This window comes from Schistosoma mansoni (assembly GCF_000237925.1).
Source record: "Schistosoma mansoni, WGS project CABG00000000 data, supercontig 0049, strain Puerto Rico, whole genome shotgun sequence".
NCBI classification, from domain to species: Eukaryota; Metazoa; Platyhelminthes; class Trematoda; order Strigeidida; family Schistosomatidae; genus Schistosoma; species Schistosoma mansoni.
Window position 1 is genome coordinate 788,075 of NW_017386028.1, and position 14,433 is coordinate 802,507.

Below are 14,433 nucleotides of genomic sequence, written 5' to 3' on the forward strand. Positions count from 1 at the left end.
TGCTAGCCACTATCCATCTTTGCTTATAATGCTTGTGAATTAAGGCTATATCGAGGCAATACGTACAGTATGCACATATGCCAACAAGAGACTGATCAATTGCAGTCCTAACACATCAATGGGAAGATTCAAACAAACAATACTAAGTGTATTTATGATATTGTTTAATTAAAGTTATTTTCAGAGTTGATGACAACATGTATCATTGGCATAAAAAAGTTAGTATACCGTAAAATTCGAAATTGGAATAAACAGATGTAATTGGAAAGTTTGGCGGAAAATATATTTTCAATACGAAAATGATCTTTAAATTTCGATTAAGGAAAAAAACTAGAGATGTCCTGATTTGAAATATTTCCTTTTATTTATTTATTTAAACACATAAATATTGGTACAAAAGGGCATCAGATACATATGCGCCACACAAATCTCATTTGATTTGTGTAAGGGCTGTGATACTGCCGAGGTGCCCAAACTGAAGAAGGTGGTTTCCCTAGAGAGCCACACCCGGAGCCTTCGACTTAAAGATATGATCCGCATGGCAGTGGAACATCGTAAGGAGATGCAACCCCATGGTAACCGATGACTGACGATTGATTCATACGCAATTTGTTCCCTCAGGATCCTGGAGCCCATGTACACCATTGGTTTGGAATTAGGGTTTTCCAACTCCCCTAGCTGGACTTTCCGTGTCTACTGACCCGGTTAGAGCGCCAAACGTTCGCTTTTCGTTCTCTCCATTTTGCAAACAACATTCCCGCTACGAGAAGGCAGTTAGTAGAACTTCCATGAGAGAGGCTATATAAGTGTGGCCATGTGAGAACAGTTTGAGAGGGAGAGCGGACTCTTCCCACTCTCGGCCGTACCAGGGCATTTTGGGGCGAAATATTTCCTAGAATAATTAAAAAATGTACAAGCGAAATGTAGTTGTTAGTTTACATTGATTACCTGAATATTGTTCTTAATTATTGATAGGTTCTTCATATCTTCAACCTTACTCCTTGATAAATGACGACGGATGAACGATAAAGTTTAAATCTTCCGTTTAATTTTATTTATTATACTTAGGCTGACACCGTTGGGCAACGGTGGTGAATCAAAGCCAAATGATAATTCAATTAGAAGAGTTTATTTCAGACATTCCTTTACACAAACAGACAGTTAGATTCACGACTAAGGGAAAGGCTTCTCAGCCTACTTAATTTTATCAAGTATTATTCATTGTTTATCGTCACATAATAAAACGAGTTAAAGACATATGACAAAGAAGGTATATATATATGCTTAAATGATAGCAATGAAGGTTACAAGTGAATAAGCGACAAAATCAAATATATTTTTAGATAGTGACTCAGAAAGATTGGATTAATTAGTATGTTCCAAAGCTAAAATAATCTATGTTTACGTAAAAACGAATACTAAAGATCACGTGTTTAGATTGTGATCCCCTTTTGTTACGAAATCAAATGAGATGAGCACTTCATTCGTTCACTACATCGAGTGAATAGACATTTCAGAAACACTTTACTAAAGACATGATCGGAAGAAACATAAAATGAATTTTGTAAGAATCAATATTGATTGCAGTAGCTGATAATTTATCTAAACAGAAACTCCACCTATTTTTCACATTCTGAAGTTGATAGATTGAATTTTATTCTAACATAATTAGTATAAGTCATTTTTTATTGATTGTTTGAATCTTCCAATTGATGTTTACGACTGCAATTGATCAGTCTCTTATTGGCATATGTGCATCCTGCATGGTTTACCTCAATATTGCCATAATTCACAAGCATTATAAGCAAAGGTGGATGGCGGTAGTAAACGGTTTGTAAAAGTATAATGTGTGCATAATCTATGGGAAGGTTAACTTTATCAAGTGCTATTAAAGAGCTATAAATTTTGTTACTACAGACTGAAACAAATTTATTATCAGACAGTAAACCTAATAAATTATTCTAAATGGATTTCTGAAAAAGCAAATAAAGAATAATAACAGATTATAAGTATATTTCTCCCGAGCTTAAACCAGAAACATTACCTCAGTGTTACTTGTTTGAATCTTCCCATGTTTAGGACTGCAACTGGTCAGTACTGGGTTCGAGTCCCAGAGTGAACATCAACTCTGAGATGCAGGTACATCCAGCTGACGAGTCCCGAATAGGACGAAACGCGCGCCCTGGATTCCAATGCTAGCCACTATTCATCTTTGCTTACAGAAACATTACTGTTCAAAAGACAATTGTGATGTGACCGAACCGAATTCAACCTTTTCATAAACATGACTAATATCGAATCTTATGATTACCAACCGTTTAAGATGTTGATTTTCAATAAAGAGACAGATGACCCATAAATTAAAAATCATGTTTCAAACTTCACTAAAAGATATGATCGCTCCTTTAGAGATTCTGTATTTTGCTCTGTAGTACAGAAGTCTGCATCTTATATTAGGTAAAGGATGGTAGTATAAGTTTGAAATAAATTCACAATTCATATCAGAGAGGGAAAATTAAAGTTTTAGGATTAGACGATTTAATTACTGAAAAGTAATCAGTGTACTATTTTTCGAGCATGATGTTGTGATTGAACCCTATCGATCAACTGATAAACTTACCTACCAATATGTAATGCCCTGGTACGGCCGAGAGTAGGGCAGTCAGCTCTCCCTCTCGACATGCTCTCACATGGTCACGCGTATATAGCCTCTGCCATGGAAGTCCTACTCACTGCCTCCTCTCGGCGGGGGTGTTATTTACGAAACTGAGAGGAGGAAAAGCGAATGTCCGGCGCTTTAAGTGGGTTGGTGAACACGAAAAGTTCACCTAGGGGAGTTTGAAAACCCTGGCGTATTAATCAATCGTTGGTCACCGACTACCATGGGACTGCATCTCCTCACGATGCTCCATTGCCTTGTGGATCAGACCCTTAGGTCGAAGGCTCCAAGTATGGTCTCCTTAGGTAACCACTTGCTTCGGTCTGGGCACCTGGGGAGTATCACAGCCCTAACACAAATCAAATGAGATTTGTGTAGCGCATATGTATCTGGTTTCCTTTGTACTAATATTTATGTGTTTAAATAAATAAATAAACATTTGATTTAAAAAATATATTATAAATGTTATCGAAAGATAAATCTAAGGTTAAATAACCGTAATTCCACTCCTGTTAAGATAATTAGTTAAGTCGTTCATTGAAACTACTTTCATTTATCCGGGAGCACTCTTCAATTTGGTTTAAAAAAAGAGAGAATACTAATAAATTACATTTTTTGTTCTAAAATGTACAGCACACATATAAAACACTCAATTTCATATTCATTCTTTAACATCATTTACCAATAATTTTGTTGTTCTAGAAATGGATTTTGGCCTACTGTATATGAATAAATGGAATGAACTAACTTTCTTTTAGGAATTCCTAATGTTTAATCTTTTTTTTTTCTACCTAAAGCCTAGTAGTATGAAAAGCGCGTAACCACGTCATACATATTTTAGTTTTCATACATTGAACATTTATTCTATCAAAACGTAGGAACCTGTAAAGATCCCACACAATACACTCCCATGGTATGAATGAAGAAGTGGGAAAAAAATCCGGTGGAATGATATGTTACTATACTGTGCTAGTTTCTGATCTGATAAAAAAGTGGCGATAAATGAAATTAAATACCAAACTTAGTAGATAGATTGTCTTTAGTTTTTTCAAAACCTTCAAAAGTTTTTCATACAGATAACTTGTCAGTTTTTTTTACAACTACAAGCTAATCTAAGGTTTTTCGATTCAATAAACCTGAATGTGTATACAGCATGTTTATTAATGAATGTAAAGTGTATCTGAAATATTATTAAATGTTTGGCTCTTCTATACTGATTAGTTTTTTTTAACCAATTGATCAGTGTAATATGATCTCTGGACACAAAAATAAAATGTTCCTGATAAATAATATCAATTTTCACTTGGTATTATTTGTTTGAATCTGAGTGGTTAACGCGATGGAGTCTGAAGCGAAAGGTAATGGGTTCGAGTCCCAAAGTGAATATCAACTCTGAGATGCAGGTACATCCAGTTGACGAGTCCAAATATAGGACGAAACGCGCATCCTGGATTCCACTGCTATCCACTATCCATCTCTGTTTATAATATCAATGTTGTTGATTTTAGAAAGCATTTCAGAATACCTTGCTATTACAATGTCTCTTTGTTTAGTCTACAGGGGGGGGGGAGTAAATAGAACTTAATATTCAGAATACTTACGTATTGGTTCAAGATATCGTGTAGCGTCCAGTCTTCAATGTGTTTGGATCTCGCCTAGAGGTACAGTGTGTTCTGGCCAAGTGTGGGAAAAATCATGCTTAGGAGGATATAACAGGGAAAGTGTTATAACGTGTGGATGCGTACGTGCCGTGTTTAGTATATGAACGCCCAATTACAGAGCAGTGAATTTATCGATCGGATCCAATGATACGTAAAAGCCGTGTGAGCAGTCTTGAGTACTACTCGGTCCTGCTTCCTGCCTAGCCCAGTCAGTTAAGTCCAGAACACTAATAATAGCCTCTGCAATACGAATCATTATTCACGAACATACTGGGTTTATATACCAATCAAACAGACCACATCGTACCATACAATAGAAAATGACATTTGTACAATATTTGGCCAAATGTGGCTGTGAATAGGGGGAAAGTAATCAATAGACTGATGATAACTCAAGAATCGTATAATAATAGTTCAAAGGTCAAAAACAGCCAATGATAAGAGGAACACGAGTACGAATAGTTTACTTACTTAACAATTATACAATAGGAAATATACATATTACATTGGTCCATAATTAGTCCTCAAAAGTTACCATTTACAATTCTCTTCGGGATACAACAGAAAGGTAAACCAGATGAAAAGTGAACGGACGACTCACATGCATTTAGAATTCATTCACCCTCAATCAGGAATGTAACTGATTAAAATTAGGAAGTACAAGTGCGGAAACAAGACAATAGGATGATTGGACTAGAAAGTGAATAAAGCAAAGGCTCAAATCGATGAAAACTTAACCGTCTTCATACCTCTCACAGCATCCGAGATCATCCTGTTCAGGACCTAATTCCCTCTCACTAATTAGTGTTTCTGCTATCCCCTTGATTAACCATTCTCAAATGTCTTTATCAACACGAGCCAACAAGGCCAATGATTTAAGTTCACGAAATATGAAGCAGTTCGCTCAGTTCTACTTTATGGATATGAAACATAGCCATTAAGAATAGAGGATATTCTTAGGTTACGGGTATTCGACCATAAGTATCTTCGAAACATTGCTCATGTATTTCGAGATCATGGAGTAAGCGATTCTTGGGTTAATGATAGAGTACTAGGCAAAAATGGGGAACCTATTGATGAGGTAGCCAATCTTCGTCAACTGAGATGGTTGGGATATGTGTTACGCATTCCAAATGTCCACCTAGATAGTCGATGTTTTCTGGTGTAGTAGTAGGCTGGAGGAATGCTAGAGGCGGCCAAACCAAAACATGATACTAGTCCATGAAGAAACTTACAAGTGGACTGAGTCACGTTAATAGATGTAGACTATCTGATTGAGGTCCGCGTGGTTACCATAACGCACGGTTAGAGACTTTGAATTATATGGGTAAAAACCGTTTGCAATGGCTTATGTGCATCCGTTCTTTGAATTCCCTTAAATTCTGAGATTCCAAATTCCTCATAGCGTTTTTGTCTTTATTTCACAAATTTAAATTTTCTTTTCTAAAAATCGTATCTTCGATGTCTAATCTTTTCTATTATCACTGATAACTGTTGCTACCTCTAATATTGTTGGATTTGACCTGATCATTCCATCTCACTATGTTAATGGAGTGTGGCAATTGGAACCGATGTACATACGTACCAGGTCCTAGGATGTAGCTTAGTGACTGACTGAATTGAGGTAACACTGATGAAAATCCATAGATCGATTATTAGAAGTAGTTAGCACCACTTACTTACATAAGCCTGCTACCTCTCTTAGAGAATATGCTTCTGTCCAAGTATCTCCAGCCAACTGTGTCCTGGAAAGGTGAATCCAGAAAAGGGTTAGTTGAAGATCCTCGATCTACAGCTGACATCTTTAAGTAAGATAGAAAGAAGATAGTTGATCCATTGGATGGTGTATCAACCTGTCAGGAAAAGGCAACTATTAAAGCTTACAGGATTTCGTTTGGTGCATTAATTTGTACATTTTTTGTAAATGATTATCAATAGCCCTCGTAAAATTTAAGAAACCTGGACTCAAACATTTGCGTATTATGGTTAACGTTATCATTGATTAGTTTAAAGCCATGTTAGATAAGTATGATATGGAGCATGAGAAGAGCTATTTTATGCTTCAGCTATTTAAATGAACACCTTAGTAGAAATCACCAGTTGGGAAAGCTTACAGATATGATCACTGTTAATCAGAACCATACATCATTTAGTGGAATACCAAATGTGAATCCGGACAAAATAAATTTCCTACCTTGAATGGTAAAAGCAGAGGCAGTGTACTTAGATGTTATCCGTGTTAAGATTTATGGTCTTTCATTATTTAACGATAAGTATTCTCATCCTAGAGTGTGATTTGTACGTGACTCTAATTAAAACATAGGTAGCTGATCAACTAAACTTCAACGGTAGAAGTGATAGTTTACTGATCATTTCATATATATATATATATATATATATATATATATATATATATATATAGTTCTAGTGAGAAGTCATGACTAGTGGAGTTCAATCCGTATCAGCTAGAGGCAGGTATCCACCTCAGGCAATGAATGAACGGTTGAACAAGATCACTGATCGATCAAAGCTAGACATTGACACCGTCGGATACATACTCGGTGGTCTAGAAATTAAGTGTTCTCATGCGAGACTGAAGTTCTTAGGTTCGAGTTCTGCGTTCGGGATCGCCGGTGCTCACTCCTGCGTTCCATAGTAAGACAAAGTGGCCGTTCAGTATTCCCAGGTTTTTTAATGATGGTCTAACTTATATCAACTCATGAATTCAACTAATAAAATAAATTAATAACCGATGCTTTTTTTCTCATAAGTGTAATTAGTGCTTAAGCATTCATTTCCTTATTTTGAATTGTTTTTACGCTATAAATTTCCAATCGTTTAAGTTAAAAATAAAAGGCTATCAAATATCACGTAACCTAATAATATTAATCCTAATAATATTAATATCATTAATGACAATCATAATAATAATAGCTGTGATTTGTTAATATAGTTTATGCTGTTAAAATTGCTACCTTAATTTGTTCTTTTTCCACCTACCATCATCTCCCTATCAATGGATAACCCTATGATACTGTTACTAATAATAATAATCTTTTTTCAATTCATCCATTCCCAATCGATATTTCTGATTGCATTAAATATATATCCCCATTTTAGGGGTTGTGTTTTATTCCACATAAATATGTGTATACATATATATATGTGCACATGACATAGAAGTAGTAAAGAGAAGTACCAAAGTATAGTCACAGCAAATAATATCCCTATCCCATAAGAATGTTATATACACCTGCACATAACACAAAATAATGTGAACCACGTTACTGTGTGCTGTAATTGTGTAAAAGAAAATAAACATTCCGAAAAATCCTAAATAAATTTAATGCTAAAATACCTATAACATAACAATCCAATAATGATAGAAATGCACACACACACACCTAAAGGTCATTTAATATACATCATAGATACTTGCCCACTCTTTCACTCTTTTCTTCATTTTTATACAATCCAATTGGATTTTAATAAGAATAACATTATTTGAAGAAGTCATTAAAACAAGCTTGTGAAATAATAATAAAAAAAAATAATGTGCTGACATGTGCTGGAATTAAAAAAAAATTATACAATTAAATAAGTTGCCAAAAAATTTGAAATTTATTCAACACATTATTGATTTCATTGACAATAACACAGAGATTATTATTATTGATTAATATTAGTTGTCAAGTGAGAAACACGTGTTGTCAACTTATGACCACTGATCATAAAGTTTCTTCTTTTTTTTCTTTTCGTTTCGACCTGGAAACATTTTAATTTATGAATAAAATATAACGTTAGCCTTATACTGATTAAGATTTGTCAACTTTCTATTATTTCATCCAGAGCTATAATGGTACAACTAATTCATCAAAGAATTCTATTAATGGTATTCATCAATTATTATCACCAACTAGTGATCAATTAAATGGTATCCATACAAATTTAATTAAATCTCCTGATATACAACATTCAAAATCTCATTCAATTTCATCTACATTATTATTACGTGATACAAATTTATTAAAACCAACAAGTGTATATCGTGAACATAGTCGGTCAATTGGTGGAAGTTTATCTTGTGGACAACCAAGTCCAACATCAACTGTTGAAGATTCTAATATAACTACATTTTCACCAACCAATACACATATACTTGATACAGAAAATAATAATAATAATCGTACAATTTGGTTATATCAATCTGAATTAAATTTACCAACAAATAGTGAAGATACTAAACTTGATTCTATAATAACACCATATAAACGTTCTGAAAGTCAACAAATCACTATTATACCAGAATTTGATTATAGAAATCGTAATCATACAACGAATAATATTGCATCTAATCCATACGTTGCTAAATATAATTCAGTGAGTTCTGCCATGTTGTACACTGGTAATAATACAAATCAACGTAATGTTACAAATGAACATTATATGAATAATTATGTATCAGGTAACATTATATTTTACGCATTACATATATTGTGTTCATAATTAGAATTGTCGATTAATTTATTCTAATCTTACTAACTTAGTTACTTACTTACGCCTGTTACTCCCAATGGAGCATAGGCCGCCGAACAGCATTTTCCAACCCACTCTGTCTTGGGCATTCCTTTGTAGTTCTATCTAGTTTTTGTTCATTCTTCTCATATCTGTCTCCATTTCTCGGTGTAATATGTTCTTTGGTCTTCCTCTTCTCCTTTGGCCTTTAGGATTCCATGTGAGGGCTTGTCTTGTGACGCAGTTGAGTGATTTCTTCAAAGTGTGTCCTATCCACTTCCAGCACTTCTTCCTGATTTCTTCCTCCACTGAAATCTGGTTTGTTTTCTTCTACAGTAGGTTGTTGCAGATAGTGTCTGGCCAACGGATCCGAAGTATATTGCGCAGACAACTATTAATAAACACCTGTAATTTCTAGATGATGGCTTTCTTAGTTCTCCAGGTTTCCGCCCCATACAGTACGACTGTCTTGACATTTGTATTGAAAATACTGATCTTGGTGTTGGTTGACAATTGTTTTGAATTCCAGATGTTGTTCAGTTGTAAATATGCTGCTCTTGCTTTGACGATCCGCGCCTTCATATCTGCATCAGATCCACCGAGTTCATCAATGAAAACCAACTCGCTAAAAAGACGCTAACCAGAAAAATTTATTCTAATCTACAGGAATATAACTTTGACTAACGTTTTACCTTAAGAGTAATTCAATAATATTTAAATTCTAAGACGTTCCAAATTATAATTAAACTCTGTATGGTTTATCCTTTACACGTAACAAAACGAATGGATTTAAATATGAAATTCATAGTTTCTAATATTTAGTCATGCCTTATTATAATCTTTAAATTTGGAAATTGGACTAATTACTAGTTATAGTCGAAAATAGATTTAATATTGAAGTAATATCATCTGGATCACTTAAAAACCAACTATTCTACAATCAGTAATTCTTCAATGATACTCAACCATAACGTCATAAGTGTTCAAGTTTGAGGCTTTAAGGGTTCATAGCTATTCTGTCAGAATCCTGTAATTTACATTTTATTTCTCAGTATACTCCCAGCCATTTGAATCTGTCAGAGGATAACCGCTTCATTTTAAACATGATTAATCATTTCGACCATGGCTTTTTATTAGTGTTAGTTACGAAGTACTATCTAAATTATGAAAAGCTGCATAGATTTGTGAAACTGGATTTATTAAGTAATCATTTAATCTGTAATATAGTACATGAATGGAGTCAAAATTAGCCCTGTGTGGAATAGAGATCACAATCAATTTTATGTAAGTATTTACCTGTATTTTCCGTCCATCGGTTAATGCGTTTAGCATAATACTTAGTAAAACACAAAAACAACATATCGAGGTTGGTTTCTTTATTGGTGAACATATTTTACTGAATCATTGCTTGAGGTTATCCCTTTCTATCATTAATTGTTAAGTTGAGAAGATTTGTAGCTCAGGTGGATGATTTTGATACAGTTTTGTTCTCTGAGCTGGATGGTTTGGTCGTGGAGCTTTCATCATCCAGAAGTTTGTGCTGATGATGTCGTTCAGAAGGATGATGAAAGCTCCACGACTAAACCATCCAGCTCAGAGAACAAAACTCCATCAAAGTATTAAGTAAATTTCAGATACTGGATCTCGTTTGTAATCTATTTGAGCTGCAATGTTTATTACTGTATATTGATGTTAGCAGAAGTAGGACATAATTTATATATTCCTACGATTTTGATTATTTATCACTTTTAAATTTACTGAGTGTTCAATTTAGAATCAAGTATACATCATATAGTTTCAATGGTTTTCATAAAGTACACTTAACTATACAGTCTGAAGTTTCGTTCTACATTTTTGTCTGTGTTTGATGGAGATGATTCGGTTAAGATCAATTGTGAATTTTAGATGTAATTTTTATTATAAGCTGACATAAGCTGAAATATGTCTTAAAAGCCGAGAGATGTTACTAAACTATAAATTAAAGTCTCAGGTGCTACAAACTACTTATATCTGTCAACATAAATAGCATGCGCCACGTTTATGGCCTAACAAAACTTGTTTTATATACTTTGATATGCGCTATCATGAACAATATTGAAACCAGTAGTAATGGATTACTGACTAGTGTAAATTATAGAATGAATCGCTCTTTAATAATGTACATACCACATCAGAAAATTTTAAACGTGTCACGCTTGATTGTATTACAGAATAAACCTACTGCCACTAGCTAAGTGATACTTAGATACTAACAGATAAGTCTATGTTCGTTAATTATATGAATGTATGTACAGTATAAGGATTTATTACTGATACGATTAGTTTATGAATCATGAAGTTAATAACTTCATTATTCTTAACATGTATTTCTATTTTTAAAGGGAAATACTGTCAGATCCTTAGGGTGAGACCATGATTTATGGACGAACTTTGGGCGACGCTACATTGGCCTTGAGAATTTCCACTTACCTACTGAGTTATAAATAAGTATGAGGGATCAGGAATAGGATTTACAGCTATACCTTAGGGTAAGGAGTGAGATTTAGGATTTTTATCAAGAACTGACTTAAGCGATAACGCCAAAATATTATTTAGCAAAATGGATGAATGAACTGTGATCGAAAATCCAAGACCTGTTATCTTAAATCTGATCGCTTTATCCATAAATTATATTCTCACCGATCCTTAGTTCACATTCAATAATGGAGTATTCATACTTCTGTGTAACTGGTCAACTAACTTCTGCTAAACTGTGTATGAAGTATTCTGGTAAAAATTCACTTACTCGGTGAACATACTGAACAATAAAGTTGCATGTACTGAAAAAATAAATAAATGTTCGAGAAACCAGTGATTGGAAATTATGACTTGACCAAGGCCGTCGCCAATTGTTGTGACTTTACATGATATACGAAGGATGTATGACAATTCGTTATCGATTTTATGTCCGGCTTCTATCACGTGAATTATCCACCAATGGAAATACGACTTTTCTGATCTTAACACTGTGACAATCAATGACGTTCGATCAGTATGAGTAATCTAACGTCCTTATTGGTCGTTTATCCGCCTAGCCCTTCCACTTGAGTACAGAACACCAATGACAGCTTCTGTTATGCGAATCGTTTATTTCAAGCATACTTTGTTTATATACTAGACAGACAGATCACATCACACCATAAAATAAAAAATATTATTTGTACAAAATCAAGCCAAATGTGGCTGTGAACGTGGGAGACAGTAATTAATAAACTGAGTATAATTTAGGAACAGTAAATCGTATACTAATAATTCGTAGATCAAGATGAAGCTTATAATAAGATGAATATAGATATACATAATCTAGTTACTGAATAGTTATACAATAAGAATATTTATAGAATAATAGTCCAATAATAGGTCCTGGGAGTTACCCGTACTTATGTCTTCGCCAGGATATAACACTTTCTTACCTAGGAAATAAAAAATACTATCTTAATCACCTGTATACACCCTCCTTAACTATCCTTTTACGTTAGAATATACCAAGTACTCATTATAATTTTAAAAGGTGAGATCATGAGTCAATTGAAGCTAAACCACCATGGAAAACCTGGGAGCATTGGATGGACGTTTCGTCCTATTATGGGACTCCTCAGCAGTATGCATCCACGATCCTGCCTCACAAGGTTCGAATCCAGGACCTACCATTCTCGCGCGTGAGTGCTTAACCAATAGACCACTGAGCCGGTATCCAATGGTGTTCATGTCTAACTTCAACTAATCCATGAAATTGAATGACACATTCACCATTGCCTTCAGTGAGTTACTAACTCACAACAGACCCGGTTGAATTCCACTGGCTACTGCTTCTCACTAGAACTCTAGGAAATACCTCCTGAAAGTTATGTTTATGTAAAGATTATTTATATCATATTTCAGTTAATTTTATATCACTGTTAATTATGCAAACATGTAGATCATTCTTTTTAAGAAATTGAAAGATCTACAAGATAATTTTTTACCCTTTTAATATTGAATAAATCTAGCGTATGAATAGGTTAGGTTGTAAACTGTGTTGTTGGTGTGTTCTGCCCTTTAAACTGTATTCTCATCAAGTCTTCAAATATTGTTTCATTACTCTCTATGTTTGACAGTTATAGCAACTTTAATGACATATTCCGCTGTACGCTACTTACAAACAATCTTGTGAATGATGTCCACTGCAAAGGTATTTTACGAAAATGAATAGACACATTAGTTTACCATACGTTTTCTTTGTACTACGTTGGTTTCAAATAAACAAGCACTTTGACTAATGCATATATTTTTGTTATAATAAGAAATGATTAAAAAAAGGTAGTTGATATGTAAACGCAAAAAATACTAGAATGGAGTAATATATGGGAACTTTTGTCTAAATTAGAGCGAATAGTTTCACAGTGTTTGGGCGCTGAGTTGATGTAAGACATTTCCTTGAAAAAGCTTGGACCAGATTGCGAGGCGAAACGTTGGATTTACTTCAAATTCATATTTTATATAATATATATATATGGAAAACCTGGAAGCACTGAACGGCCGTTTCGTCCTATTATTTTATATTCAATAGACATTTAAAAAGTTGAAAAAAGAAATACTTATAAATGATTTATCACCGACTAGTGACCTATTTCGTGTTTTCCTAGTCATTTACTACTGATTATATCCTATTGATAAAGCCGCAGTACGACTACTAGTCTTAGTGACCGGACATTACACTTATTATAATTAAACATCCGGCAGTTGAAGATAGTCGACAGGGTATCCTGCTTAACTTGGGTTTCATAATATTTATCAATCGTCATCAATTTTTAACTGTGAAATTAAGGGAAATGGTACTTCTGAGGTGGATTAGACTAGTAGCCACACTGTAACTTGATCAATAGTATTCTTTCAGAACTAACCAGTGATCAATCACTCGTGACCTGAATAACTCATTGGTCACATCGTAGATTGAGAAGCAGGATGACAAAAAGTAGAATTCTTCGTTGAGCACAAGTCCTCTTGAGGTTTTGGGCCTAACATGTTGATGAGTGACAAATGCAATAAATCTACGTCCAGGCTTTCCTGTCAACTATTTTCAGCCATCTGACAAATGGGTTACTGCAAGGATCGTCTTCAGCTTTTATGTTCCATATCGTTTTAATTTCAGTGGTTGAAATAATTCGTTTCCATAAGTAAATATAAATGGTACCTACAACTAGATAATTACTTATTACTGAAATTGCTTAAACTAAATATATATCAATAAATTTTAGTTTTGGTTATGTAACAATGAACCGGAACATGTTCAACCTAATTATTATAAATGTAAATAATAGAGAATAATGACTGGTATTCGGAAACTAATATGTAAATATGTAGTATTAGTAAATCCATGAAAATGTTACTGTAAATTGAACAACCTTGTCGATTTTTTTTTATTTTTTTGAAAATAATATTTTACAACAATATGGTGATTTTTATATAGTTGAGATCATCAGTCAATTGAAGCTAGACAACCATGGAAAACCTGGAAGCACTGGACGGCCGTTTCGTTCTATTGTAGGGCTCCTCAGCAGTGCGCATCCACGATCCCGC

General features: G+C 34.1%; 1 protein-coding gene and 1 non-coding gene across 2 annotated transcripts in view; both read left to right on the forward strand.

Annotated features, from left to right (window-relative positions):
* Smp_161510 (hypothetical protein) overlaps positions 1 to 14,433 on the forward strand; it is a gene marked incomplete at its 3' end in the record, with an annotated part of 62,129 nt that overhangs the window by 22,753 nt on the left and 24,943 nt on the right. Inside the window, exon 3 of the mRNA XM_018790605.1 lies at positions 8,170 to 8,785. Coding sequence (XP_018646120.1) covers positions 8,170 to 8,785 — 616 coding nt within the window. The remainder of the gene's footprint in view (positions 1 to 8,169; positions 8,786 to 14,433) is intronic.
* Positions 3,972 to 4,045, forward strand: Smp_tRNA_01891_Pseudo_CTG.1.1. Its single transcript has one exon. It is a non-coding gene (tRNA).